Source organism: Thunnus albacares, chromosome 21, assembly GCF_914725855.1.
Source record: "Thunnus albacares chromosome 21, fThuAlb1.1, whole genome shotgun sequence".
In the NCBI taxonomy this organism is placed as follows: Eukaryota; Metazoa; Chordata; class Actinopteri; order Scombriformes; family Scombridae; genus Thunnus; species Thunnus albacares.
The window spans coordinates 9,101,676-9,129,135 of NC_058126.1; the positions used below are offsets into that span (position 1 = coordinate 9,101,676).

At 44.0% G+C, this 27,460-nt stretch overlaps 1 protein-coding gene across 1 annotated transcript in view; it reads right to left on the reverse strand.

Annotated features, from left to right (window-relative positions):
* Positions 1 to 930: 930 nt before the first annotated feature.
* Positions 931 to 27,460, reverse strand: part of gli3 (GLI family zinc finger 3) — a 95,706-nt gene continuing 69,176 nt past the window's right edge. The window contains exons 5-15 of the mRNA XM_044340191.1: positions 26,209 to 26,414; positions 22,713 to 22,874; positions 19,022 to 19,223; positions 16,813 to 17,032; positions 15,552 to 15,665; positions 14,415 to 14,555; positions 8,003 to 8,152; positions 7,699 to 7,863; positions 7,301 to 7,591; positions 5,695 to 6,088; positions 931 to 5,138 (exon numbers count right to left, since the gene is read on the reverse strand). Of these exons, the coding sequence (XP_044196126.1) occupies positions 2,755 to 5,138; positions 5,695 to 6,088; positions 7,301 to 7,591; positions 7,699 to 7,863; positions 8,003 to 8,152; positions 14,415 to 14,555; positions 15,552 to 15,665; positions 16,813 to 17,032; positions 19,022 to 19,223; positions 22,713 to 22,874; positions 26,209 to 26,414 (4,429 nt within the window). The 3' untranslated portion in view covers positions 931 to 2,754. The remainder of the gene's footprint in view (positions 5,139 to 5,694; positions 6,089 to 7,300; positions 7,592 to 7,698; positions 7,864 to 8,002; positions 8,153 to 14,414; positions 14,556 to 15,551; positions 15,666 to 16,812; positions 17,033 to 19,021; positions 19,224 to 22,712; positions 22,875 to 26,208; positions 26,415 to 27,460) is intronic.

Consider the following 27,460-nt stretch of genomic DNA (forward strand, 5'->3'; position numbering starts at 1 on the left):
AGCCTCAGAGCATCAAAAAGTAAAAACGGTCTCTCTTGTATCCAGTTGGAACAATTTATGGCTCTCATGCAGCCTCTCTGCAGTGGAGGGACTAACTGTACCCTTCATTTCCGTTGCATGATTGCACTTGTGTTGAGCTTCTAAAAAGCATAATGGGAGACTCACTTAGAAAAGGATGACCATTTTTCTCATCCTGGGAAGTTAGGGAATGATGCAAGATCTCTCTGTGATTGCGTGGAGCACACTAAAAGGACTTCTGATATGAGCTGATGGGCTGTCAGCCTAAAGGGTCTGTAAATACATGTGGGCTATAGCGGAATAAGCATTGGTAAAGGTGTTAGTGTGATTGAGCAGGGACAGTAACACCTACTGGCTTTAATCTCTTGGCATACAGGGACGAGGGCATGACTGCTCATAATGTGAATATGTAACCAAACAAGTAATTTATAACCATGCTATCAAATTCTTGAGGGTGGAATTCACACTTCATTGCATAGCTCCCAACAACGTAATTGTAATTTCTCATGATGATCAGAAGAGGGCATCAGCAGCACTAGCTATGCTCCATGAATGAAGTTATAGATGGTGACTGAGTTTGGAACTTGGCACTAACGACTTTAAATTGAGTTTATTTAATTGTTGGTAAGAGGAGTATATACTCAAACAAAAATCTAATTTGACATCAGATTATACTTTTTTTTACTGTCTTGGCACAGTATTTTTATCAAGTTGCATAACATTGTTCCTTTGGATATGGTTTGATGAGGTAATCAGTTTGATTTGTGGTAATTTGAGGTGTTTGTGCACAATTATAGAAGTAATATTTTCATCCTCTGTCATGGTGTCATGATAAAAACAAAAATATAATTTAAACAAATAAAATTGTCTTATTATCAAAACCATCACATAAGGAAGAAAGGAGACTTAAAATATAATTTCCATTTTTATTAAAACCATACAAACATTTGTAGTCAGTTATAAAAGAGCAAAGTGGCTCTTCTGGCGGAGGGGCAGTGCTGGGCACTTGAAGCTCCTCTGTGAGCCAGATCTGTCTGGCCTCTACCCAGGGCCTGGGAATCCCTGCTTTCAAAGTCAATTCTTTATTGGCCCCAGGATACTCCCCATTTCCTCTGCTAAACCTACAGAAAGAGTAATGTATGTACACATATATAAAAGCACAATAAATGTGAAAACTAAAAAAAACAAAACAAAATCAAAGAAAAGTAGAGTGCATTACGCAAATCTTGACTTTTCTCATATTCACTTTTCTTATATAAATGTTCTGTCATTTTTATCTTTTTCCGGTCTCACAAGACACTTTACATGTTTATTTTTTTATTTTTTCATAATTCACAATGGAAGATTGGCAGTGATCTTTCTCTTTACTGACAGGCAGATACGTATAAGGCACATACCTCAATGTAATTTCCTTCTCTCAAAGGAAATCATTTCTACTTCTTTGAAAAAGCAAAACACCATCAATGCACAGCTACAAAAATGACAAAAGTACCAAAGAACAATAAAACAATTTGTACCTCATTGCTTTGACGCTGAATAAAAGGTAAACTACTTAATATTCTGTGCGCAGTCACATAAGACTGCAAGGCATACTAACACTGTTGACAAAGTCACTGCAATACTTGATGGCAGTACACATTCTGAATTTAAGAGCTTTGGAGAAAACAATACGGATGATTTCCTATAAAAACAAAACACATCACTTTACAGTATTTATCATCATGAGAGGGGAATTCATGTGCTGTGGACCACTGTTGGTCATTAAGACAGATTTAAAACATGAAGTACTCATATCTATTCATGTAAGCATACATAAAGCACCAAATGGGACCTTTGATCATCGAGGAGAAAATGTCCATTTTCACATCAGCTCCAAACAACCGTGCAATCCAACGTCAAAAATCAGATTATCACAAACAGAATATAAAAACACTGTTATATACACTTGAGTACCTTACCAGACTAACTAACTCAAGCCATTTAGATATCAAGTAGACAACTATCTATGATACCTTTAAGACTTGGATGCGTTATCCATTTTTTTGGACTCGATACCATACCGCAGTTTCTCTTGACAAAAAACATCACTTGGTAAAACTTGGTAGAAGCACTGAAACATTTACAGATTCACCAAAGTAACATACAAACAAAATGACAACAAATGTAAATATACCACTTATTAAAACCTATGATATATAAAGTTATCATCAGGGCCTGTTGAATTGACACATGACCCATAATCCCATCTGACCTGCTGTAACAAGAATGGATTTGACGTCTTTGTACCTGTTGGATCAAAACGGTAGATACTTGGCACATGGGCTATGTACTTATAAAGACAGTGTTCATGTTTCATCTTGAATACATGCATTTTTACCAACAGTGTGTACAGCAAAAACAGTGACAATACACAGAATACTGTTTTAAAGAAGTGAGCTTTTGCTCACTATCACATAGTAATACAAAGAGAAGGGCTTTCAAAAATAGCCTTCATTCCAGAAAAGGAATATAACTATTTATCTATACATAATTTTTGACCCATCCCATTTCTGTGTGGGATGTCATTTTTACAAAATAAATGGGTTTGGCAACTGCCTGAAGACTGCCAGAACACTTTAATTATATTTTAAAGTTCTCATAATTGCCACTTTTGTCTTAATCTTCACATACACCATAGTTTTTCTCTTCCTTTATTCCATCTTTCCTAAGGGAGGAGAAAGCAGAGAGAGAGAGTAGCTACTGCATGATAGCCAGGAACTTGCTCTCCTCAGCAAGGGTGGTGAGGAGAGAGCTCATGTCGCCAATGGCCATGTTGTTTAAACCAGGGGCCACACTGTGGAAGTTCGCAGATGCTCTTGGGGTTGTCAGCCGTGATGAGGTCCTGGAAAGACCCTGGAAGATGGAGGGACTCAACACCCCTGAGACCAGGCTACCCTGGTCATAGCCATCCTCCAGCATGGCACCAAAGTCCAGACTTACCCCATCGTCCAATACACCAGGCACAGTGCCATCCACTGTACTGGTCACCTGGTCTGAACCAGGAGAGAGAAGGGCAACAGGGTCCCCACTGCCACTGCCACCATCTTGTCCCACAGACTCAGCCATGGAGTCTAGCAAGCACTGGTCCTCCAGGACAGAGAACGAGGAGGTCTTGGGATCTGCTGGCTCAAAGGGAAGGCGATCACTGAAGCCATGCTCTAAGTATCCATGGTCTGGGGCCTCCAGTTTCAGCCCAGATACCTGATGTGCAAGGGAACAGTGGTTCCCATTCCTCTGTAGTTGTTGTTGCTGATTGAGGCTAGCCTGGATTTCATTGGAGCTCTCAGGATTGAGATACTGCTGGGTCCTGACCAAGTTCCTGTAACTGTTGATTGGTGGGCGAGGGGCATGTACCTGCCGATTGTGATGAAGACCAGTTCCCTGGGAGAGGCTGGGGACGTTGTCCATGGAGGCCCTATTTAGGATTAGGTTGTTTCCAACCTGGCAAGAGGTGCTACTGTTGTGGTTCTGCTGAAAGTGGCTCTGTTTTTGAGGTCCACTGGAGGCCTGCTGTTTGAAGCCCTGCGGAAGAGGCCCATCAATTATCTGGGAGAAGTGAGGCCTGCCAAAGGTGTTTGTAGAGTTGTGACCAGATACTCTTATCTCCGTGCAGGAGTTTGGGGATGTCTCTAGCTTCACCCCAGGGTTGACACTGCAAGCACTTTGAGACTGGTTAGCCTGGGCACAACTGTTCTGGAAATCAAGGGGAACTTGCTGCTGAACCACCATGTTTCCAAACCTGCCAAAAGGTTCAGATATGGGTCCATGATCTGTACCTGACCACCTTCCACATTGTGTCTGGTGGTTCTGTTCTCTCTGAGGAGATCTGTCAGCACTTCCGGAGCTCACTTCATTCCACTGGATGGGAAGCTTACTGGGGCTCTTCCTCGCCAGCATCTGCTGCTGCTGGAGGCTGTGGGACCCTCGGAAGACCAGGTTCAGCCCTGAAGTCTGCTCAGTCGCCTCCATAGATGGATGGGAGGTGTCCCTTTGGCTAGAAACTATTTGGTCCTCAATGTGCATGTAGGAGCCACCATCTGTCTGAACCTGGGAGTGGAGATACTGTACCAGGTCATCTGGTAGCATGTCCTCATCCCCAAGCAACAGGCCTGCCTCCCCATCATCCTCCATAGCTAGAGCTTCTAAGGCTGCGTGTTCTGCAATGCTGGGAGTGTATGGCGAGTGCTGCAGGCCTCTCTGCAGGTTGCCTTCTGAGCGAGTGTAGTTCTGTAGGCTAAAGTTGCGAGTTTCAGGTGTAGAATGATGAGACAGAGGTGGAAGGGGGTGGAGGTTATTAAGACTGTTGAAGCGTTGCACTGGGGGCAGACCGCAAATGTCAGGAGCCTGCGTCCGCACTGGGTCACTGGCCCTCCGGTTCCCATTCATTGGTCCCTCGCCAGGATAGAGGACCCTCCTCCTGTAACCTGTGTGTCCCGTATACCCATTGGTGTACCCGTTGGTGCCCTCACTGCAGCGGTGTGGCCTGACTAGAGGTGGCAATGAGTTGTTGCTGCCACCCTCATCCATCATGGCCATGTGAGTTTTCAAGCTCATGCGCTCCATGTTGGGTAGAGGCGTGGGCGGTGGGCCACCAGTTGCTGCTGCATACTTGGCTTTCAGGTGGTAGTGCTGTGCTGGGGTTAAATTGAGCATCCCCCGTGACCCCCCTCCTCCTCCTATGCCTACTCCTCCCACACCTCCACAGCCCCCACCTGAGGGTATAACACCACCCCATCCTCCTGCCCCACCTCCATACTGGCTAGCCTCACTGGACCGGCGGGAGGCATCAGTGGAGATGGGGTCATAAGAGTCGGTGGAACTAAGGTTGTGGAGGCGGCGGTGGTGGGCTGCTGCCGTCATACCCTCACTCTGGGAAGTCTGGCTGGAGCGTCGGCTGGAGAAGCAGGGGGAGATGCCTGAGGAGCGCCGGCTGCTGCTCAGGTAGGCTGAGCTGGTGGCGCTACCACTGCTGTCACGCCGGTCTAGGAGCAAATTGAGCACTGTTAGCTCTGTGCTACCCAGCTCAGCATGAGCAGGTGGCTGAGGAGCAGACACCCCCCACTGCCTGCCTAGACAGGATCCTGGGGAGAAACACAGACAGAAAAAGCAATGAAGAAAGTTTGAACACCGATAGAGAACAAGGAAATTATGTGGAGAGCGAGATTACAGGAGGATGAGAGAGAAAAAGCCAAATAAGTTAAGTATAAGTGGGGAGAGATTGCTCAGACAGATGTTGCCAGAGACAACTGGAAGCACTTGACCATGAAACATTGTTACATGCTATTCTCTCTGATACGATATACAGCTTGATATGGTTATGATACCATTTTCTAGCGGAACAGTAAATTTTAAGCATTTGTTTTGCCTGAATGCTTCAGCCAAAACTGGCAAGATGGAATTCAGGATAATTCATTTCTCAAGTGTGAATTGTATGCACATTTGTGGTGATGTGTAAATTCAGTGTACAGGTGTTTTTTAACTGAATGTGCATCAAAATAATGCTACTACATGCTGTTGTAAATTTGTGAGGATTGTAGATGTTGGTAAAACATTTTAAGAGCATTTGGGAAAAGGTTTGAATATGCATTTAGACATCAAATTCAAGAGTTTTCGAACAAAATAAAAAGTTATGCTTACCCTTCCCCAGGATGTTGGGTAGTGTGGAAACTTTGGGGGGCGGTGTTGGGGACAGGGGCCCCAGCCTGGGCAGTGCTCCATTCACCTGCTTCAGCCTCTCCATCTTGATGTGCTCCATCCAGCGCAGGGGGCGGCCAACACTTCGCCTCGCCTGCAGGGTCAGCATGGCTGCAGTTGCCGTGGAGACTGTGGAGTCCATAATGGGGGCTGGCTCACCCTCACACTCCTCCTCTGCGTCCTCTTCATTTTCCTCTTTCTCATCGTCCTCCTCCAGCCCCTCCCCTGGCGAGCGTCCGGCGCTCACAGCAAGCTGGACTCCACTGCTGGGATAGGTGCTGATGGGGGACTGGTCACTGCTGCATGTAGACTGACCGCCAGGGCTTGGCTGAGACGTCTGGCAGACACAGACCAGGAAAGAAAGACAGACAGAAGATTTGAAGAAGGTAGGAGAGGAAAAAAATATATATAAGAGAGCAGATGATTATCACATTTATTCCTGCTAACACAAGGGCAGGTGCACAGTGTCATATGCTACAAACAATGATACCATGAAATGCAGGCGCATTTCCTACAACAACAGGCAATGATAATTATTCATAAAACTTTGACCATTGTGAGAGATCACTTTATTCATGTGTTCATATAATTATCATGTATAATCATTGCAGTTTTAGCTGCCAAACCAAATAACCAACTGCCAGCTTTATTCTTTTAGAAAAAAAAAAGCAGCGTTTGATAGGCAATGTTTAGTACGTTACTGGGGCATAAGTAATGCCTCCCCCCTGTGCTCCAGTTGGGACACACAAAAAAACGCTTCAGAAGAGAAAATCATGTTTTGGGTTGTTTTCAGAGGATAGGCAAATAGGATAAAGGCCTCTTGTGAGACCAGCTAGTGCCTAATTAGGTTGTTTACTGAATTTTAGGAACTATGTTGCACTGAGGAATAATAGAATCACTTTTTTTGGCATGAAGTGTCCGCAGTGTTTAGAGAGTATTCACCCTGTTTACTATTGAATGAATTTGGCTACACAGTGGAACCCTGGGCAGTATCAGGCATACTTTTTCAGTTCTGCCCTAAGGCATGGGCATAGTTTAGATAAGTGTATCACTTTTGGTAAATATCATTGCCACTTTTCAAAGTGTTGTACAATGAAATATAAAGAATAAACTTTTTATGAATGTGAGTGATGAGGGAAATGTACAATGAGAACAAATCTGGCACATTTGGGGTGAAAGTGTCAAGCAGCTGTGATGGAGATGAGAAAAGTCCGACAGACAATAAAATAATGAGCAAGAAAGGAAAAAGTGAGATTTGGAAAGAAAGCGAAAGGATACCTATCTCACCTGATTACCCACTGTCCTTAGAAAGGGAAGGAGAGAAATGCCGAAGCATTGGATAGAAAAAAACATTTACTCATTAGAAGACTTCGGTGTTAAATATGCATGCCCCCAGTTCAGTGTTAATTCACACACAAACCTACATGTTAGGCATTTAAATTGTCATATTAAAGAAAAGGAATTGGTAGTAAAAGTATTAGAGAAGACTTAAATGAATCCAAATAATGTTAAAATGTTTAGTTGTACGCAACCTGAAATGAAGTCTTACCATGGGTTTCTCTGTCTTGATGGACTTGACCTGCAGACATTCATCCTGTTTTGAGGTAGCATGGTTGTACTCCCTTTGGTCCGTATACCCACCCAGGGGCAGTTGGCCTGGAGACCGGCCCTGACTGTTGCCCCCAGGCTCCCGGGGCTGGGGAGGAGGGCGTGGGTAATCTCCACGCTGTTTCTTGGTGACGTGTGCCTCGGGCCCATGCACTGTCTTAACATGTTTGCGTAAGGAGCTGGGGTCCGTGTAGCGTTTGGTGCAGCCCGGGATTTTGCACACATACGGTTTCTAGAAATAATATGATAGAGAGGAGCAGTGAGAAACCAGTCACATACAGTATGTACACCAATCAAGTCGGGGAAACATGGCTGTCTGAAAACTTTCTTTTCCAGTACCTCGTTTGAATGTGTGCGATTCTGATGTTTCGCTCGGTCTGAGGCATTGGAAAAGGCCTTGTTGCAGCCTTCATGTTCACACACATAAGGTTTCTCTCCTGTGTGGGAACGCAAGTGAGTCTTAAGATTTTCCAGACGAGAGTAGGCCTTGGCACAGCCTTCAAACTGCAGGAAGAGAGAGAAGAGGAGGAGGCCATCACTCACACATCTTATATTTTATTACCTGACCCTTGTGTTAGCAGGTTACATACAAAGAAACTTTTCATCTGCAGTAACATAACGTGAACTGGACAAATATCCTTACTGTGCACTTGTGTGGTTTTTCCCCAGTATGCCTGCGCATGTGGACCACCAGCATGTATTGTGCCTTGAAGGGCTTCTGCTCTCTAGAGCATTCCTCCCACCGACATACGAACTCCTTCTTCTCCCCGTGGATGTGGTCATTGTTGATGTGCTAGAAAAGAAGATGAGAGAAGTTGAATCATAGCAATTCTTGTATTATTATAAACAGTTGCTGCGTCTTTAAACAAGAATTAAGGAAGAGCTGCAGTAAGTGCCGTGTTATTTCGCCTTGAATTAATTTGTTGCTCAGCTTGAGGAAGTTTTTGCTCTGCAGCATAAGAAGCACATATAACATTTTCTTTCCTGTTTTCCTTCTCTTTTCATGTGGTACTTTAATTTCGTCTCTTAATTCTTTCCTTCCTTTCCAGCTTTTGTCTTTGTCTCCCTAACTCTGTTGAAATCTGCAAAAAGACTGGCAAAAAAAAAAAAGCAGACTTGTGAGTCTCAGTGTCCGATTTGAACAGGATTTTCAAATAAAACCCTGTCACTTCGCATCACACTGGGCCCTCGCCCCTCCGTGACAAGTGCTGACAGTTGTGCTGCCGTGGCAACTTCCAATCTGAGGCTTAGGAAGAAGGGGAGGTGAGGAGATGGGGAGAGAAAATCAAAAGTTCAGTCAAGGCATCTGAAATGCGAAGGCTTTACAACTCCAGCCAAGCATTATATCTGTGAGCACCACCTTTCTCTTGCTCCATCCCCATCTCTCCTCCTTTTCTCTCTGTCTTTCTTTTTTTTCTCACTAACTGTCTTATAAAAACGGCCTAAGTGGTAGATGTTAACAGAGGAATGAAGGAGGTGAGGAGAAAAAAAAAAAAAAACACACATACAGACGTAGACCCTCTGGGGATGAAGTCAACATCTGGCTCTCTTTCAGAGACAACAGTGTGTGGTGGCCTCTGAAGTGCCTCCCCGAGAGCAATTTAAACCCAGAGAGACAGACACAATATCCTGACCAAAAGAAACCGGTATTATTACATTCCTGAGCAGCGGAGAAGTCTTTTTTACCTTGGGGGTAAATGCAGGGGGACGGATGCGAAGAGGAAAGAAGGGAAGGGGATAAATAGAGACTTGACATTGAACACTCTTAAATGTCTGGGGGGAAATGTGCTTTCTTTGAGCACTTACTCACAAGATTGTTGCTATATAAAACATGCAGGACCAAAGAAAATGAAAAGTATCCAGGGTCAGATCCCCTCTTGGCGTGTCACTGCCCTGACAATGGCATCTTTGTACTTTCCAATGCCCGCCCCTCGGCCAGATCATGACCCCCATACACAGCCATGACTATGGCATCCACTAGAAACCTAACTACCCTATTCTTAATCTTTCCTCAAGACGTTTTGACCCAAAACCTCTTCTAACTGCAGCAAAACTGCACTCACAAGTCAGCGCAGCAAGAGGAGGGTGCGAGTAAAATTGACACTAATATATAAGCAAAGGACCTCCATTATTCTCACTTGAAATTTTTCCATTTTAAAGTGACAAAACAAGACTAATTCCATGGAAAATGATTGGGGACTGGATGACCACAGATGTTAGTGAAGTTTCCCCAAGATTGATCTCCTCCCCACCTCGGTCAGAGCCTCAGAAAAACCTGACTCGTCTTCTCCTTTTCTTCCTCTCTGTGAGGGAATCCCTGTGGCAAGCGATCGGTCTGTTGTGAGCAGCGTTCAATATCTCCTGGCGGAGAGCGATGGGAGAGCGCTGTGGTGTTGGATCACGCTGGTGGCTGGCACAACACGAGTGTATGCGCGCGCACGTACCCACACACACACACACACACAGATACACACTCGCGCCGTATTTGTACAAATGAAGGAGGTCGTTGACGGGTGTGATGCATGAGCCTCTGAGCTGACAGAGAGGGGGACAGACACCACGGGGAGAGGGGCCGCCGAGAAACCTAATGGCATGATCTAATGGCAATTCTTATTGAATCAATAATCTCCATGCTGAGCAGACAGGCCCCGTTGGCCGGCTAAATCGACAAACAGGTGCTGATAGCGGCGGTGCGGCAGGTTATTCATCTTCCCCCTGCCAGCTTATCGGCCAACAACTGTAAAAACGCCACCAAGATGGATTTAGGAGGGAGTCGCACGACAGGGAGCGCCAGGCGCACGGACACAGGGGACACTGAAGCCATCTGTGACGTATGAGAGGTGCACACACACAGACACACATACTGTATATACACAGATGCTGTTTTTCTTGGTCCAGACCCCTGCTGCATGGGTTGATGGCAAAAACAACTAAACATATAAAGCACTAAAACACAAAAACAATTTTACACTTGGATTGGTGTTTTTATGTTTTCTAGAAAACGAAAGCCTCTGATTTCAAATTATTTTCTGTCCCTTCATGCCAACGCTCAAACCCACGCATTACTGTAATACACAGAATCCTATCATTTTTCCCCAGCATTTGCCCACTTCAGTATCCATCTCCATGTCTCCTTATCAAACTCTCTCTGGGACACAAACCTCATGCATTAGAATGCAAGCGTGCATGAAAAGAGGGCCTGTTTACAAGGCAATTTCACTAAGCCGTGGGACCCGCAACACCGTTTAGCTTTATCAAACACCGCCTAATAAATCATATGCTCTTTTGTGATGTCAGTTGCTGAAGTGCTTTGTGTGAAGGGGAAAAAAGAGCATGAAAAAGGCAAAGAAGGGAGGGAAGGAGGGAGGGAGGAAGTAAAAGGGGGAAAGATTGAGTGAGGGAGGGAAGGAGGGAAGAGGAGAGTAAGTGAGTGAGCGAGCAGGGGGCAGGGAGCTAGAATTGGCATGTGTAATTCAGCACAGTCTTTTCATCTTAGAGTAAGATACTCTAGACAGATAAGGGGCCTAATCCTTCTCCTGATCAAAAAAAATCTGCATTTTACCAATTAAAGGCCTGCGCCAGCAGCCAGAAAGGGGGGCTGCCTTCAGACTGCGCCCGAGTTTATCTCCCTTTAACACCGGGGAAGCGAACAGCAGCCGCCTCAACAAGGCTGCACACAGGGAGAGCCGGCTCCACATCTAAGAACAAGGACATCACAGCGCCACCTATGCAGATGACCTGGAACAGAATAGTAACTGCGGAGGGTAGGAAAGGCCTGATGAGCTGTGAGAACACACACATACAGACCACCAACCCAATCCCAGTCTACAGCACCCTCCCCATCTGTTACTAGCAGGCCTGCTATGACAGAACAGACTTTCCAAGTTTACAAGCCAGAAATGCTTCAACCATTGAGGGTTATAAACACACAAGATCACAAATTTCAGAGGTCAAAGTTGAACCTTTAGATAAATAAACTATGAAAGCTATAAACTATAAAATGACACTGACAGTCATTTTATCACACTAATTAATTTCAGCATATCAAAAACAACTTTCATGCTGATTCACGTTCAAACAAATTGCTGTGTATTTTGTCAAAACCTCAGAATCAGACGACTTTTTCCCCCCATATCAAATAACTTATAACACCGCCTTCCTTTTACTAAATACAATATGGCTTACGCTTGTTTTTTTTCCTCATACAAGGGCAGTGAAAATGCATAGCTGCCTTGTAGATTTCTCAGCGGTGAAGTATCAGTAATAGATCAATGAGAAATAATAAAAGATTGTTGAGCAGGGCCACATTAAGGAGTTACGGGAGTGTGCGGTTGGCATCTCTGGCGACAAACCCGAGTGAAAAAAAAGCCCACTTCAAGAGAGACATTAAAGAAGCCACCAGGCCTTATCTTTAAAAGTACTCCCTCCAAGGGGAAAGAGGGGAGGGAGAGAAAATGAAAGAGAAAATGAGAGAGGGAGAGGGTTTATGCCCAAAAATGGGGGAAGCGAAAGAATGTCGAGCCGAGCGGAGAGGGAGATGGAGAGGTAGAAGTTGAAATGTAATAAATGAAATAAATACAGCAAACTAAAATTGACACCCGCCTCGCTTTTGCTGACTGGGTAGGCCAGATAAGTGAGCTAAATTGCATAGATCTGATGTTTATCTTATCGCCTGCACCAAGAGCGCTTAAACGCAGATGATAAAGGAACGCTGTGGCATGTCATGGTGAGAGCATGTTTGAGAGTGTAAAAATATGCATCAAGAGCGTGGCAGGAGTGCTTTTGAACAAGGTGGAAAGCGATGAGGGTGGTGTGAAGGCTTAATTCTAAAATTAGGCCAACCACAAAGGAAAAGGGATATTTGAATCAGTGCAGCCGTTACTTTTAATACTTCATAAAGCCATTTAATTCATGACGTAGATTGTCGACGCAGCAGTGAAATTTTTGAACATGCTATGACTACCATTGCCAAATATGAATCCATGTGAACTGTTTTGCTATATGAATGAATAAACTTTCATAAGCCGATGGTTAAAACGGGTACAACCAAGGAGAAACCGGTATTTTTTTTCTCATCATGTTTTCTCCCCAAAGCCATTTCAGAAGACAAGTACGGGGGAAGGGACGCTCCATTGTTTGGTTATATGGAAATCCCCCACCAACCCCACCCCCCCCCACCCCCCCGCCCCCTCGGAGTGTGTGAGGAGAGCCACTGTGGTCCAAATACTGTACTTATCCTATTACTGAGGGGGGTGGGGGTGCGGAGAGATAAGAGCATTTTCTCGTCCGCTCTGCTGAATTAGAGGGCAGGGATTCTGTAGGCGAAGACTTTTATTGGCATCTCTCTGCATATCTGCATGTGCATAGAAAATGAGAAATAAAATGCAATATCAGAAAGTCAAATGCCAGAAAAAGAAAAAAAAAAAAAAAAACAATTCCAAGACGGAAAAAATGGAAAACTAATAAGGATTTTGTTGGTGTCTGTCTACACGGCAATCTGATAATAGGTGCAGCTTGGCAAGGTTAGTCTGGATAGTATAAGTGGAGGAATGAGAGGACGTTGCTTTGTTCAGACGGCCACCTGGTGTGACTACAGTAGGGGGAGGATGTGAGCAAGCTTTTCCTCTATTAAGAAGCCATCCTCCCCCCCCCCCTCTCCTACCACCTTAACTCATCCCGCCCCTGAAACAGGGGCAAGAAGTTGTCAAGATCCTCAACCTTTGAGCCGAGCCCTTCAAACACGGGAGGCAGCCCATTCCGCGCTGAGGATATCAATTATAGATAGGGGTTACCACCGCAGCTAAGGATTGCAATGTCAAGACGGCAAATAGACAGCTGTGGAGAGCTGAGGATCTTTCTATCAGATGTGTGGTGATGTGTATTTCACGTGCACATGTGTGTGCATGTGTGTGTGTGTGTGTGTGTGTGTGTACACTCTGGCGTCCCTTGTTTACAGCATCATATTGGTGTATTTTCACCACTTCTCCAACTTCAGTCTGCTTTCTCGGCTGTGCAGTTCACAGGCCGCGTGAGAGCAGCAGAGCTAATAGCGTCAGTGTAAGTAGCCGTAGTCGGGGCGACACAACCATAATGTCATTAATATTTAGTTTAACAGTGAGCCCTCAGGCGCAACACGATGAGAGCCATCCATCTCCCGGGCTGTGTGAGAGTTCTGATAACAGACGGGAGGAGGGCTGGTCCAGTGTAGTACACAAAGCTCACATCCTGACTCTGGGAGGCTTAACCCACCAAATCAGTTAGCACCGTTCAGCTGTGAGATGTGCTCTCCAGCTTTTGAGCCCATTACCACCGTCTCTGGATCCAATCAGGAATCCAGCAGCAGTATCAGTCAATGGCTGCAGTTCTGACTTTACTATAGACCGCTGCTGCACATAACGCGCAGGCAGGCTGAGGGCTGATAGGAGGCATTGTCCAAAATAGTACAGCTTCTGTAGTTTTTGCTGGGATCCACTGAGCTCGAGGACATAAACTACTGAAACAATCACAGTATACAAAGCAAAAGGCATAGTGGTTTCTGTTTGTGTTTTCTGAGCTGCAAATATTTTTTATGGAAGAATTTACCCCGTCTATTTCAAACTACTGTGGGCTGCAATGCAGAAGATCCTCTGTTTGCTTCTTGTAAACACACACTGTTGAATCTCCCTGTTTGCCTACATGAAAATCTGCTCTTGGAGTGCAACCTGAGTCTGCCCACACATGTTTCACCTAAGAGTGAAAGAGCAAACTATCTGCTACACAGTGAAAGCAGATTTTTTTTTTTTTGCCTTTCTTGCTCCTTTGTTACCCGTTATATAAAGCATCTCAAAGACTTTCTAAATCGTAAAAATGAACATAATGTGCCCAATTTACTGACGCACCATTACAGGATTTCTGGATATTGAAATTTTGCAGCTGTCATTTGGAGCTGCCAACATGTGGTAAATGCCGGGTGCAACTTTACATGGGCAATCAAGTCTCTGCTGGAGTTGGACATTAGTAAAGCAGCTTGTTTTTTTTAATAGTATTTGTATGTTTTTGTGCTACTAAATACTCACTTGCACTAGCTGCTCCTGCGTGTCAAACTCGCGGCAACAGTTCTCCCAGTGGCAGTTTGTCTCATAAACCACCTCTGGCTCCTGTTTGCTCTCATCCTTGTCTCCTTCCTCTTTCACCAGCGTCATCCCATCAGGGTGATCCTAAAAAAACAACAAGGGGACAGTTCTTGTACACAAAGCAAAACACCAGGCAAAACAATGTCATGAATATAAAATGCATGATGTGACCTTATATGAGGATCCAGATAAAACACTAGAAAGGATTCCGTAACACCATCTAAACCTGACATATAAATACTCTTTCACAGCCCTGCTGGTTCACATGAAAGGCACAGCCATAATTGATTTGGTAACAGGTCTCAGCCACTGAGCCCCTGTGAATCTGGCCTTCTATGGCTGCCTGGGAAAGAAGTCTGGAGAGCGGAAATGTAGCGTTGAAAGCCCCGCTCTGTATTTGGGGGTTGTTATACGACAGGACCGGGGCGAGTATTTAAGGAATCTAACCCCCTCTTCCTGCTGTAGGTTGCTCTATTAGCCTAGACATATTTCACTGTCACAGTTAGGTGGCTGAGTAGAGCAGGGCGGGTGTGGGCTAACGCAGGAGAGCCCGGGCTTCCACCACACACACACCTCAGGCTGTATCTGCTGCTGCCTGACGGAGGAACAGCTGAGTATCGACTCTAATAAGGTTTTTCCTGCAGACGCAAACACACCGTCTGCCTACTGTATTTCACTTTCATTTTTCCAGCCACTTAAATTTTTGATTAAACAAAAACAATTTCCTTGTAGTGTCCCAAAGATCAATGGATTGTTTGCTTCGGAAACTGTAACTAATAAGAGCAGGGTGGGGAACTAACACCAAGCCAAATACAGGTAAATACAGACTGTAGCTGGTGAGCTTGTTTATTGCTGCAGCAACTCTGGCAGGTGACCACCAGCCATTATATGTGTTTCCTATTCTAGTGGAAAAATCTAAAAATAAAAACCTGCTAGTGGATTCTGGGATTTAACAACCGGTGTTGAGTGTATTAATTTTGCCAAATGGGCGTTTGCCTCATAACTAAACAGGCTCCTATTCTACACAGTCAGTAACTGAGTAACGTTTTTGATATCTGTTAATAAATGTACTGTAGATACCTGGACACTCACTGCGCCCGGGCTCGGCAACTCTTCCTCTGGTTTCATTTTGGAGCGTTTGTGGTGCATCGGGTCTCCTGTGCTGCTCACTGCAGATTCACTTGTTGGTTTAATCTGTGGAAACAGGAAATATTTGAAAAAACTCCCAACTTCAATTTCATCCTTTTCAGCTTCTCCTAGCATGGCATTGACTATGTAGACAATTAAGTTTTTTTATAGTTCTTTTGTTATCCTTTACAGTATTATTAAAAATGCATGTGATCCTTATAAGTTAATTAATCATTTACTTAATCAACCAGCAAAAACAACTATGGTTGAACTGTAATGATTTCCGTACCCTTAGTCCCAGCTTTAACTGTGCAAATGAAAAACTATGCAATTCAGTGTATCACATTAGCTACCCTAATCATTGCAATTAAAACAAACCCATGAACCATTTCAATGAACCATTTGCTGAACCAATGGATGACCTGACTTTGGCCCTGGCTTAAATTTGCCCTTAGGGGAATTCTTGTTACATACCAGCTCGCCAGAACAGAAAAAAGAAGTAGTGGATTTTAAACTTCTGGAAGAGGAGACAGGCTTCCTTTGGTTGTTCCTGATCGCTTCAGGAAAACGTTTACTTCCAAAATGCTGTTAGTTTTTTACAGGACACTTAAGAATTGTAGCGATCCTCTCGGTTTTTGCAACATGTAACACATTTGTCCTGCTATCTTTGCTGAAACATATGAGATTCAGCTGTGGCCCCAAAGCAATATTCTGTTTATTCAAGAGAAGGAAAAGGCAATTTTGGTGTGCTAAATTTGAATGAAGCCTCATTCCCAATAACACAAAATTCAAGTGATGGGAAACAGCAGGAAGGACTGGTAATAAACATTGAATATTTACTTCAAATGCGGGCCCGCACATACAGTAAGGGTCTAGGAAGGAGAGAAAAAGTCCCTTTGGATCCATCCATCCATGTCAATATTCCCACTCTATATCCTTGTTCTCTCTCTAGTGATTAATGGAGTCAGCAGTGGGATTCTATGCTAACAAGCCCCTTGTTGTTTGCTGCAGGCACGTTCTGGGCCGTGCTCGGCAGTCTAAAAACAAGAGACAAAACAAGTAGGAGGAAACTCCCAGGAGATGAGTGCTCGGAGGGGGGGTCCTGCCTGTACCATGTTAGTTCGCTACATTTCGCAGAGATGTGGCTGGCATGCGACGCTGCTATCTATTACCTGCGATGATGAATCGCACAGGCGCCTGCCGCCGCTCTCACCTGTGAGGAGTCGTTGGAGACGGCTGAGCGCTCACTGGCGCTAAGCCCAGAGGGGGGGATGCCAGGTACGGGCCTCTGGGTGGCGAAGGCCGGCGTCGGGTGGATCAATGGCGGACTGTGGCCAAAGGCAGAGCCCACAATGCCTGGTTGGCGGCCAATCAGCTGCTGGTGCACGTGCAAAGCCACCGGGGTTGGAGGATAGGCGAAGCTTAACGCTGGGCTGAAAAGAGATGAAAACAGGTTGTTTTGGGTGAGATATGAATAATGACATTATAACTTTGTGCTAAAACATCAGTTGCAAAGGCAATGAGGCAAAAGAGGAGAAACACAGTGAATAAATGGATTGTTCTGGATAGCTCCTCATCCCTGAGGACAATCTGACAGGAGATGGTGTGGTAATGCTGGAACCACAGGGCTGGCGGCAAATCCTTGCCAATGAATGTTCAGCTTGTTAACACACTGTGAATTATCATGTGGTCTGTGTAAAACAATATGTCATTCTTCCACTGGGCAAATGATACAGTTGATAAATAATTCGGAGTGTATCGTATAGCCTTGTAAATAAAGCAGAATTATGTCCCCGTTACTGAGTTGTTTCCTCCTGTAGTTTATTTTCCTTTAACGTGAGTTAACTTTGTTGACCCTGTGGTGTAAAGTAAAAATCTCAGAAGCCACCAAACCTCCTCTGGGGTCTCCAATAACCACAGGTGAACCACCAGATAAACACAGATCTGTGTGGCTCGACAGCAGCGGCCTCCATTCATCCTGAGCTCTGACGCTTCGCTCTCGCCGCGACCCATATGTCTGCTGATCTTATTACGAGCCGAGTGGAAATCAATGGACCGAGACACATTTGGGGGCCCATCCGCTTGTCATATCACTCATCAGTCTGTTGGCTCTGGCTATTTGGGTCCTGTCACTAGGACAGTGGCTGAGCGCACAGTGTGATTGATCAGGCTCTTCTTACAGATCGCTGATCAATGGCTGTGGGTGGGGCGATGGATCTTTCCTTTTCCCTTCCCTCTCTTCTTTTCTTTTGCTTCCCTTCGCTCGCCTCCGGTACCGGGGCGTGATGTATGTGATGTTTCCATGAGGTGTACTAGATGACTGACACGAGCCGCCGGGGAGGCAGGCTGACTGGCTGGCTGGGAGATCGTCACCCACATGGGGGTTTGACATGGACGATACACACACAGACACTTATTCACTCCACCACACACTTCCTTTCCCCTTTACTCTCAGACACACATGCAAAAAACTGCAACGTAACTAGGGGGTATCATGCTAATATTGAGGGAGGACACACAGGTTTTGTATTGCGAGAGTGCTGTATGAAAAATACCAATCAATGATATTAGACAAATCAGTTAGAACTTCATCGCTTTGGGAGAGCCTGCTGTTTGATTCATTATTGGCATGTTAGTCCCTGAATGGCCACCTTGAAAGAAACAGTCAATCACAGCTTCTGTAAGACATCCTGACAGGATAAAAGTTATTTTCATAACTTAAAAGGGGCCATTCAGCATTTTTATTGCACTTACATGAAATTCGAGGACTCACAATAGACAATAGATTTTCAGTTTTCTCCTGATTTTGTCTCAATTATGGGTCAAGCCCAAGAAACACTGGATCCTACAATTTCCATAATGCCACTTGATAACATCTGTCATTAGATCCCCCCCCCTACTTCCTCAAAGCCCACACCTCCTCCAGTTTGTAATGTTGTTTCAAGCCCAATCCGAGATACCCCATGATGACATTATGTCTTTGGAAAACTCCCTCAACAGCAACAGAAAGGGCTGTATAGTCATTTTTGCAGTGAGAAAACTTAACTTCATGTGTGAAATCAGTGGAATGCCCCTTTATTACAATGAATAAGGGTTTTAAAAAATAGTCTTAAATGCAGGAAGGGGCAGTCAGCATCAGTTTTCTATCCTCACTGGAAACCTTTATATCTAAGAGTAAATTAACCTCTTACAAAGTTAAATTAGATATTTTTACGGTTATGTCTGTAATAAATTCAATAAAACACATAGATATTGTAGCAGAAGCAGTATCTGAATAGACAAGGAAAATCATATAGCATATCTAGGAGGTATAGTGCAGAATAATTTAGCATAAGCACCTAATCATTGAGATATATAACCACGTGAACTGGGAGCTTTAAGAATAATACATGCAGGATCATTTCCAAATCACATTCTGCTACCTGATGGCTCCGGCGGAGAGGTGACCGTAGGAGCCGCTGGTGGATGAGCTGGAGCGAGAGTTGTTGAGCATGGTGACGAGAGAGTTGGGCGAGTTGCGAATCATGGTCTGCAGGTCAAAGCTGTGCTCAGAGAGGGGCGAGATGGGCAGGGGGCGCTTCCTGCTGGGCCGTGATGGCAGCCTCGGGCTCGGGAAACGAGAGCCTGCGGGATAAAGGGAAGAGGAGATTTTATTTAAGAGTAAGGTACAAGGAGAGAAGAAGTGAAAACGCAACGTTTAAATGTCTGATAAAGCTGTAAATGAAGCGTTATCTGCTCCCTCGTTTCAGGCTTTTTTTTGGAGAAGAGCGTCTGTTAAATTCCTAAAAATGTGTTACAGATCAAAAGAGAGCATTTGCGGGTTTATACACTTTTCCTGTTTGACTTCATCCAAACCCTAACCTAATCTAACCCTAACAGATGACATTTTTGTCAATCATCAGACAAAAGGCTCATCTGAATGAGTGTTCAGCTGTCACTTGATGCACTGCTTGCATTTCATCCATGAGAAAACATGCCTTTTATGTTGGAGAAATGCTCTGACTGTGTATGGTAATATTTAATCAAGTCCAATTTGACTCGTTATTCAAATGCAATCAGTGTTGACTGGAAATACTAAAAGGGGGTTTGAAAAGGTAAAAGGCGGAAACGGCACAACCATTCTCTCTGCACATACAATGAGCCACGGGTAGAGATTAAAACATGACTTTTGTTGTCTTTTCACATGGAGATGTCACAAACAAGACAGAGAAAAACAGAGGGAGATGGAAGGAGGGGAAAAAAGCACCGAGGGGATGTCGCGCTTTGTGCGTGAACTGACACAATGACTTTGTGACTCAAGACTTGGAAATAAAACATTTTGAGTTATTTTATAAAGGCAGACAAAACCAGCTTACGCAGCCCCGATAACCCCCCTCTATATTTACGTCCCCCACAATCCATCCATCTCCCAAACGTAAATGCTCCATCTCTCGTTTGACACATCCAACGATTACAGAACGCTCCATTCACATGGTAATCAGAGTGTGTGGATGTGAATGTGTGTGTGTGTGCCTCTGTGGCAACAGCGGTGGTGTTCTGGCATACGTAGGCCTGAGTTTCGACTACAGCATGAAGCTGTATGGAGAGCAACACCCCCTTTACATTGTCATTGTATGGAAAATCTGTCCTTTTTTTTTCTTCATGTCTTCGTGAGGAGGGTGTACACACATACAAATCCCTGAGCGTACACAATCACTAAATACAATTCAGTCCACTGTCATGTGACGTTCCTTGACATGTCTGCTTCACCGTTTCATTCAGCTTGAATCATATGTCTAATCCCTTTGCAAAAAAAAAATGTCCTTTATCCTCCTGGATTGAGCAAAATAAAACCTTCTACATCCAAAATCTGACACACCTGACACTTTTTTAACAAGTCGAATCCACATGAGTGTGAGGGACAGCCTCCACTTGTGGTGAATTAGGAGAAGAGGGGTACTGCTGAGGAGAGGGCCGGCGTCCCACCACTACAAAGCCTCATGGGATTGGTGTTTATTAATGCGCAGCCCAAATGATAAATCGGCCAACCGGGGAGACAGAGAGAGGAGCGTCCTGGCTCGTAGCAGGACTGTCCCTCTAATTTCCTCTTGATTTATGGACGGGACGGCTGGTTACGTGCTGCGTCATTAATTCTCACGGCCAGGGAGGGTTCAGGCAGGCCGGACTGACGGTGTTGGAAATAAAAGCTGGTTCCAAAACTGGGGTTGAACATTCGTCGTCACACCTGGGGGCCACCTCAGAGGGACGCTGTCGCAGGGGAGGCCTCTAGTGTAAATAGGCTGACCAGAATTTTTTTGTGTAACAGAATAGTTGATTTAGGAGATAAGTAAAGACACTTCTGGACATGAAAAATGGCAATAATCCTGTTTCTTAACATAACATTTTAATTACCTTTCAACACAAAGACTTGTCTCAACATTTGTATAGATAAAATTACTCTCAGTCTACTAAAATTACAGTTCACAAAGTATAATTAATAATTACAATTAATTGGATTGTTATACAAAATGTGTTCAAAATGCTTAAATGTAACTAAAAGTGAGCCCATTAATAAGAAAAACATCTTAATACAGGAAATATAGCACAGAAATGATCTAATAAAGACCACAAATACAGACTTTAGTGATCTATGAGAGCCTTGGCACTAATTAGGCAGTAAGAACGTAGACAATAGCCCATTAAAGCGCAAATAGGCAGGACAGGCCCATTGTTTCATTAGCACAGCTCTCGCTGAAGGTAATTACACTGATGTGAAATAGACTAAAATAGCCGCAGTAACATGGTAGCCCAGATTATCAGTGGAAGCCTCTTGATAGACTCTGCTCTTTGTATGTTTTTTTTTTTTTTTTTTTTTTTTTCTCAAATCCAACAAAGCTTTAAAGTGTTAATTTTTCAGGCGTTGGAACACACATTGTTGAAACATGATGAGTTATTACCAGCAATGATCACAGGCGATTTTTAAGTGAAGAGCACTGCATCTCCACTTAAATTTGGCCCTATTTGTTTTGTTTCGGTCTATTAATCTTAAAAAGTGACAAAGAAGAAAGGATTTCTCCAGTGATGAATGGTGGGACATTCCAATTCCCACTTAATAGCAATTAATTTTCTGATACCCGCACAAGTTTGGCTAGTTTTAATTAGTTTGTTCTGAGGAATACGGGGAACTTCACCCCGGATTTCCATGAAAGCGGCGTCTGCCTGACTAAATACATTCTCATCAAAGGGAGCGGGGTGAGGCTGTCCGACCTTTCTAAGATTCAGTGTGCGTTTAATTTCCTATTTACACTTTAAAATAACTCATTAGCATAAGTCCTCTGCACACAGTCCTGAGACCAACACATTAAGACAATGGCTCATTTAAATCATGTCACAGTGAAGTTGCAGGTCTCTCCTCGCTGCGGTTGAGCTGTAGCTTGATCTATATATAGGACAAGCTAGGTGTATTATGAAAGTGCAGTTTAAGGGTTGAATTCCCACTGGGGCCACCCATGCTTTAATATGCATGTGTGCACTAATAATACTTTGAAGTGCAATCCCAGTAGGCGTGGATTTGGTAAGCGTCTTTCAACCAGGGCTCATTTTTGGTGAAAGTTTTTTGGATGTCTAGGTTACCTAAAAAACATCATTTCAATGATCACATTTTAATGTGCAGTCAGGACCTTCCACATACTAAAATATATAGTAGTTATATGTAGCCTAGATGTGTGTAAAAATGTTTCAACCATATTTATCTGTTTTAACATAGACACCCACACGTTTCCACACTTAATGGCATAGATAAAATCATTCATTTACATGTTGCTGTAGAGTTTGAGAAATGTATTCTACTTCTTAAAATAAATAAATTAAAGACCTATTGGATAATCTGAAAAATGCATGGTCACAAAGCTGAAAACATCTAGGAGATACATGGTTTTCACAGCACGGCGACTATATGCAAAGCTGAATGATATATTATATTAATTCAACTTGGCCGATGTGTTAGTATCACCAAGGTAAAGTGTTGAAAGATCCGTTTTGGATCTCATGTCATAATAGTAATACGATCGTGGGTTGTGTCGCTACACCTTCTGAGAGGTTCATGAGTCATGCGTGAGATCAATGCAGACTTACTTTCCATCGCCTGCAGATACTCCATGTGCAGAGCGCTAGCGCTGCTGGCGCCGGCCGTGGACGCCACAGAGGGGAGCAGGTCGGCCGTGTACGGGCTCCGGTGGCCCGCCAGCAGAGCCATTTGGTGGTAGTACTCAGCTGTGGTCAGACCTGTGTGAGGAGCTGGAGCAGGAGAGACAGTCCGGTCAGCAAAGAGGAAACAAATAAACCAAAGAGTGAGGAGATGAAGACGATGTAGAGAAGGACATTTTCAAAAAAAAAAAGATGTGGGTAGAGAGATAATATTTGTAGAAGAGAAGGTAAGAACAGATAGAAGATAAAGGGGAAGAAAAAAAAGAATTAGGTAGTGAGAAAAACATGACAGGGAAAGCACCTGCACTGCGTTATAAACTTGTGTTCATTTACATTAGATGATAATCAGCTCAGCAGAACAGTAATGAGCACATTAGCAACACCATCAAGTTAAGCAAAACAGCTGCACAGGGAGCGTCACCTGAAGTAGAGAGTCTCACTGGGGATTACGGGATGCTTGCTCAGAGATTACAGTGAGTGTGCATTAGTGTTTGATTGATGCATTCATGCCGAGCACAGCATAACTGATCGTCTTACAATACAATTCTTAAAAAGCCTTTTCTCCTCTTCTTTCTGTTCCTTGATCACTTGGAGAGAGTGCACAAGTACATATATGTGTGTGTGTGTGTGTGTGTGTGTGTGTGTGTGTGTGTGGTAAGAGTATGTGGGCTGACACATCTTATGCCAGAGATGGTGCTTGTGCGTCGTACACATCAGGGCTGCAGTCTGCAGATATGCAACCTGCTCCTCGACTCTGTTCCCTTATAGGAAAACAAAAGGCCTAAATCTGCCCAGATAGATCTGCATGCATAAAGATACAGCAAACGATTTCTGCCTCCACTTTACTTTCTCTCTCTTTTTCTAAATGCCTCTCTTTTCCAAGTCATTCCCTTAGTTATAGAGTGCTGTAAGTCCTTGAACCGTAGCCTAAAAATAAACATCTGGCGGTGGGCTTCCTTATGCAAATATTCTAAGAAAGAGAGAGGGAAAAGACTAACACTGTGGTTTTGGATGCAAATATGGAATCGGTTCAGACCCACAGAGTGCTGCTGCTCTTTTTTCCCCAATTGAAGAAATAAATAAAGAAACACTGTATGAGGAGATTTCCTCTTAAGGCTGGCCTGTATGCCTGCAATATGCATCCATGATTGGTTGAATGAATGTAAGAAAAAATTCTAAATTAATTCGATCTGGGTATTATGTCTTCAGTGGAAAGGGGGAGTTTCTTAATTGTCTCCACTGTTCCGCCTTAGCTTTGCTTTTGCATTCAACCATAATGTGGCCCATTCAGTATCCACGCACAGAAAAGGGCTTTGCAGAATTTCTAAATCAGAAATGCTGGCATCAGAGTGCGATCCTGGGGGCAAAAAAAGGGGGGAGTGGGGGATGGCTGTCAGTGTGGCACTCGACATGGAGAAGGGAGAGACGTGCCTCAGGACTTGGTGAGCCACCGGGTGCTCCTTCAGCACAACAATAGGATCAGGGGCAAGCCTACCTCTGAACTCACACGGAAAAGAGAGAAATATTGTGAGGGAGGAGCAAAAAAAAAAAAAAAAAAAAAAAAAGATGTGAAAGCAAATGTGTGGCAGCAAGAGGGTGGCACTAAATCCCACCCACTTTAAATCTCCATTAGATTCTGTTAATTAATTCATCATTATTCAAATGTACTTTTTGGTAGAAGAAAAAATCTTTGCATATTGAAGTAGGAGGCTCCCTGTAAGCGTGGTGATATACTAACAACACAAAAGCTGATGGGTTAATTAATCACCAGATTGATTAAAGGAGTAATTAGGTGGCTCATTCACAATTCACAGCCTTATGAATTGAAAGAGGATCGCGTGGTAGGTTGGAGAAACTATTTTGATTTAAAGCAAGCTGAGACTGGTGCACATTATGTTGTGGTAATGGAAAATTGGCGGGTAGAGAGTTTCAGCTCGAGTATACACTTCCTGTTCGCAGAAAGAGTAGAGTGCACGAGAGGGGTTGAGTGAGGCTGCGAGCACAGACTCGTAGTTTTCACATAGATACAGCTTTTAACAGACCTGGGTGAGATGGAGTGGAGTGTGCTGGTGTGGAGGAAATGCCCCAGCTATCTGCCGTTTCAGAAATACACTTCAACACAAGATGGGGAGTTAAAGTGGGTCTCTGCTGCTGAAGTGCCAAAAGGTTGATGGCTGAGGACATGAGTGCCGGAATAGGTCATCGGGCCATTTCAAGACCTTCAAGGTGAAGATAGATTTCTGGCAAATAAGCTCTTTGATCAGCTTATTTTTAATGGTGGAAAATTTACAGCAGTTTTACCTCTGACTCTTTTTTTTTTTACCTCTGGATGGTACAAGACACCTTTGCTTCATAAGGCTGCAACTAAGGATTTTTTTTGTTATAGAGTTATTATTCTGGACATTAATCTATGAACAAAAAATTAGTCTTTAAAATGTCAGAAAATAGTGAAAAATGCAAGATGACATCTTCATGTTGGGTGTTTAGTTTAGTCGAAAACCCCAAAGTATTTAGTTTGCAATGATATAAAACAAAACAATATATGACTTAATTAGTCTTCAAAATGATCAAAGATGTTGTTGATTCATTTTCTGTCAAATCAGTTAATGAGCCTCTTGTTTCAGCACTATTAAATACTAAAATCATCATCAAAACAACACTAAGCTGCTTTTAGCGTAGCTTTTAGCATATTTATTTTAAAGCTGGAGTTCTTCCTTCTGGATTTTATTAGATATTTTGTATTGTTTTGGGGTTTTTTTTTAAATCTTTTTAATTTGAGTGGTTCTGGTGTCCACTGTAATTGATTTCCCAGTCCACATCCATCTTGAGATCGCAGGAAACAAATGCTCCCTCCTGTAGAACACAATAACCCCCACCCCCCACCCCCCTACACACACACACACACACACACACCCCAACCCTGAACTTGAATCCGACCCTCCCCCGGTGTGCACAGTGTAACTGTACGTGACCCTGCCGCTCACTGATGCATCCTCCAGAGGTCTCTGACATGACTCACAGATCAAAAGGATTAGCCTCTCTCCAACCTGCGCCCCCACCCACACGGATCACGCCACACTCATAATACTGCAATCCACACACTCCCTCCCTCAGATAACATCTCACCAACCCCTGAGTCTTAATAGAGATGGATCTGGTTGCCTCTCACCTGACCTCCTCTGATCTCAAACAGGAATTAAACTGATCCAGAGAATCGAGTTCCCTCCTACTATCAATCGAACCTTACTAATCGATTTCAACAATTATTTTTAAGGGTCTACTGAGTCCTTATCGTCTATTTCTGCTCCGCTGGGGTTGTGTGCAGATGTGCATGTGCGTGCTGAGTGTGCATCTGCGCCCCTGAGTGTGTGTGTGTATATGCGTTGAGCTTTGTGTGCGTCGGTGTATGTTTCACTTTATTCACCATCTGCAGGGCTGAGGCCCCGGGTGGCTGACAGAACGGAGATGGAGGGGCTGCTGTGAAGTGAACGGATGTAGTCCATGTATGGGTTGATGTAGGGGTGCGAGGGGTGAAAGGGCGACTCCGCCCCCACGGAGGGGTTCCGCTGGGGCGAGATCCGGATGAGGGAGATGTCGGAGAAAGCTGGACTGCCCGCCAGCGCAGGAGGCCTGCAGAAAAAAACACAGAGAAAAAGGAAATATAGAAAGGAAGTGAGTACATGTTTTGAATGTGCTTCAAAACTTAGAGCACTTACTGAGGAAAATGTGTGTAAGTGCTGTAAACAGTGATGCTAATTTGAGTGATTTTTAGACAGTAATCACAGGAACACTCATTTTCAGTTGAAAGTTTGAATGAAGTTTAATGAAAGTTGAAGCTAGTGTAAACATTCCTGCGATAGATAATTCTCATAAGAGGACAGTTAGATCGTAACCGACATCTCACGAATGAGCTGGACGTTTTGAAATGTGCTTTCAGGAATCAGACTAATTAAGTAACATCTTGAATTATGCACTGATTCAGCTCTTGTGTGACCGACATGATATAAACAAAAGATAAAACATCAATAAGCCACTCGAATCCACACATTTACACATGTAAAAGCAACAACACGCTCGTTTCATTAGGCCTGGCTGGCTCTGAACAAACAGATTCTGCTACCGTGGGTGGACTGGCGGTGGCAAGGCCAGACAAATGGACTGTGACACTATCTCTCTCCCTCCATCTGCAAGGCAGAGAGGAGAGCGCTGCATTCCAACTGCTCCCTACGCAGACATTTCCTCAGATCAAAGGCAGCTTTCACCACTGCATCTTAATCAGAGGGAAATGTTAGACCGAGCTCACCGCTGACCAGCACCAGACAAGCAACGCTACACCACTTTACTCAGATGGCTTCAAACTTGGCTTTGAGTTGAAACTGTGTACAGAATTGCACATGGTGGCTACAACGCCGTGCGAAAATCCACCATTGAGTCTCAGAGAAAATTCACGATCTTCCTTAAAATAGGAAATATGAACACAATCGGGCTATTTTCTTTATCAAAAACCTTTCCTGTGAACTGTCTCTCTGGCCCGAGATGTGAAATAAAGTTGAGAACAATCAGGAAAACTTCTTAAGAGCCAAGTTTGAGATGAACTAATTTGTCTCCCTTCTTATAATTGGCTAGGAGGGCTAGGAAACTTCATAATGATGGCCTTCACCACAAAGGCCTTCCCC